Below are 2181 nucleotides of genomic sequence, written 5' to 3' on the forward strand. Positions count from 1 at the left end.
TTTCGAGACAGGGTTTCTCTGTAGCTTTGGAGCCTGTCCTGGAACTAGCTCTGTAGACCAGGCTGGTCTCGAACTCACAGAGATCCGCCTGCCTCTTTCAAAGAGAAGTGCATGGGACAGGAGGGAAGCAGGAGTAAGAGATGCCTGGTGTGCGCTGGAGGGAGCTACTGAAGCAGGGCTATACAGGGCCTCATGGGTATACCTGCACTGACTTTGGATTGGAAATAGCAGAATTTTAGACTGGTTTTGATGCTGGTGCTGGTGCTAGAGGTTGCAGCAGCTCAGGCGTTTCCAGCCAACTCTTCTGCCCCTGGGCTATCAGATTTCTCTCACGAATACAGAACTAATAAAAAACCTGACGTTCGTAACTTCTGTGTTCTTGCAGGTGGTTGGGATCCACATGCAGGGGATTGGCTGTGATGAAATGCTTCAGGGCTTCGCCGTGGCAGTGAAAATGGGGGCCACCAAGGCCGACTTTGACAACACGGTCGCCATTCATCCTACCTCTTCAGAAGAGCTGGTCACACTCCGCTGAGGGCCAGGGACTTGTATGGTTGCAGTCAGACCAGTAGACCTCTGAGAAGAACGGACGGATCAAGTTTACTTCCTGCTCCAGCGTTCTACGCTTATTTTGATCAGGATCTTCTGATAGTGTAAATTTTTAGTTTAAAAAAAAAAACCTTATTTATCTCATTGGAAATTTGTTTTGTTAATCTGGGGTTGGTTTTCATTTGATAATATTTCACAGTAATTAATATTTTTAATTTTTTATCCCTGCGCTAGTTCTGTTTTTCTTGCTTCAACCTCATTCCAGGTATAAACAAATATGAAGTACAGTGAAGTTAATGCACCCGACGAATGAATATAGCTGGCTATTTTTTTTTATTTGAGACAATGTCTCTATGCAGCCCAGGGTGGCTTCAGACTTAAGATCCTCTAGCTATGACCTCATGAGTGTTGGAATTATAGGCATGCCTGGCCCTTCCTGGCCTAGCTTGTTAGTTTATATGATGGTAAGTCTCCATCTATAAATATGCAAGTATACAGAATATATGTGTGTTTTTGAATCTGCCGTTTTTGTTCCGTGTATTGCAGAGCTGCCCTGAGGATGTGACCTCTCGCTAATCTCATTTTATTCTTTGCTCTGTTTTAAATGATTTAGAATGGTACATTGTTTTTATGACATGAGGTGCATCAGAGTCCGGAGGCTGTTGAATCTGTGAGAAAGCCGCGAGCTGACTGTGCGCGCAGGAGGGGTAGGCTGAGCCACTTCAGGAGTCCTTCCTTCTGAGCACTCACGGTTCAGTCGATCATTTCAATGTTTCTGTGGTTTTCGTCATTTTATTTTTTTATGAGAACTGTTCCAAAAATTTGAAAGTCACTGCATTGCCTTATAAAATTTATTATGAACTTACTTGCGATCGGTTTGTTTTCTAAGCATTCTCACACTGAGAGAACAGATACCAACGCCTGTTGGAGAAGAAGTTGCCGGGGTGTAGCCTCGGTTCAGGTTCTGAGGCAGGGAGGGGCATCTGCACAAGGAAAACTTCTGACCACCAAGGGGATTGCGTTCAAGTGGCCCCGGATAGCTCAGGCCAACTTTGTTTATACTTACACAGAGTTTTTTTTGTTTTTGTTTTTGTTTTTGTTTTTTTAACCAGGGCTACATTTATTATTGGCTTCTATTTTTTACTTTAAGAAATACATCACAATTTAAGGAATATTCAAACCCAGACAGTTCCTCCATGTCTATAAGATATATTTTTAAGCAGCTCCCTTTTCTACAAGAGGGTCCCATGTCTCCATCTCTCCATAAAAGGCAGACCTCGACCAAGCCCTCTTTTCCCATCTCACTATACCAATTTTCTCCCCTCAATATAAGCTCCTGCGTATAAAAATGGATCTGTCCATTCCATATTTTACATTGTGGTTTCTTCGTCTTGGAGCATACCAGGTCCTACCAATGATTCTGTGCTTGGTCACCAAGGAACTTACTCTCAACAGCTGGCCCATGTGTATTCCTGAGGCCTTTTCCCTATTCTGTGTATGCATGTATACTGTGAGACATGGCTAATGTTCCAAGTGTTGTTTTCTCATATGTACCTAACTGTCTCCATTGAGCCTGGAAAGTTCCCAGGACTGGGAGTTGTACTTCTCATATCCAGAGAAGAGATCTGAGAA

General features: G+C 43.3%; 1 protein-coding gene across 1 annotated transcript in view; it reads left to right on the forward strand.

The window, feature by feature from the left end:
• Gsr (glutathione-disulfide reductase) overlaps positions 1 to 1414 on the forward strand; it is a 36835-nt gene extending 35421 nt beyond the window's left edge. Inside the window, exon 12 of the mRNA XM_026786861.1 lies at positions 269 to 1414. Within this exon, the coding sequence (XP_026642662.1) occupies positions 269 to 535 (267 nt within the window). The 3' untranslated portion in view covers positions 536 to 1414. The remainder of the gene's footprint in view (positions 1 to 268) is intronic.
• Positions 1415 to 2181: the final 767 nt, after the last annotated feature.

This window comes from Microtus ochrogaster, linkage group LG7_11 (genome assembly GCF_000317375.1).
Source record: "Microtus ochrogaster isolate Prairie Vole_2 linkage group LG7_11, MicOch1.0, whole genome shotgun sequence".
In the NCBI taxonomy this organism is placed as follows: Eukaryota; Metazoa; Chordata; class Mammalia; order Rodentia; family Cricetidae; genus Microtus; species Microtus ochrogaster.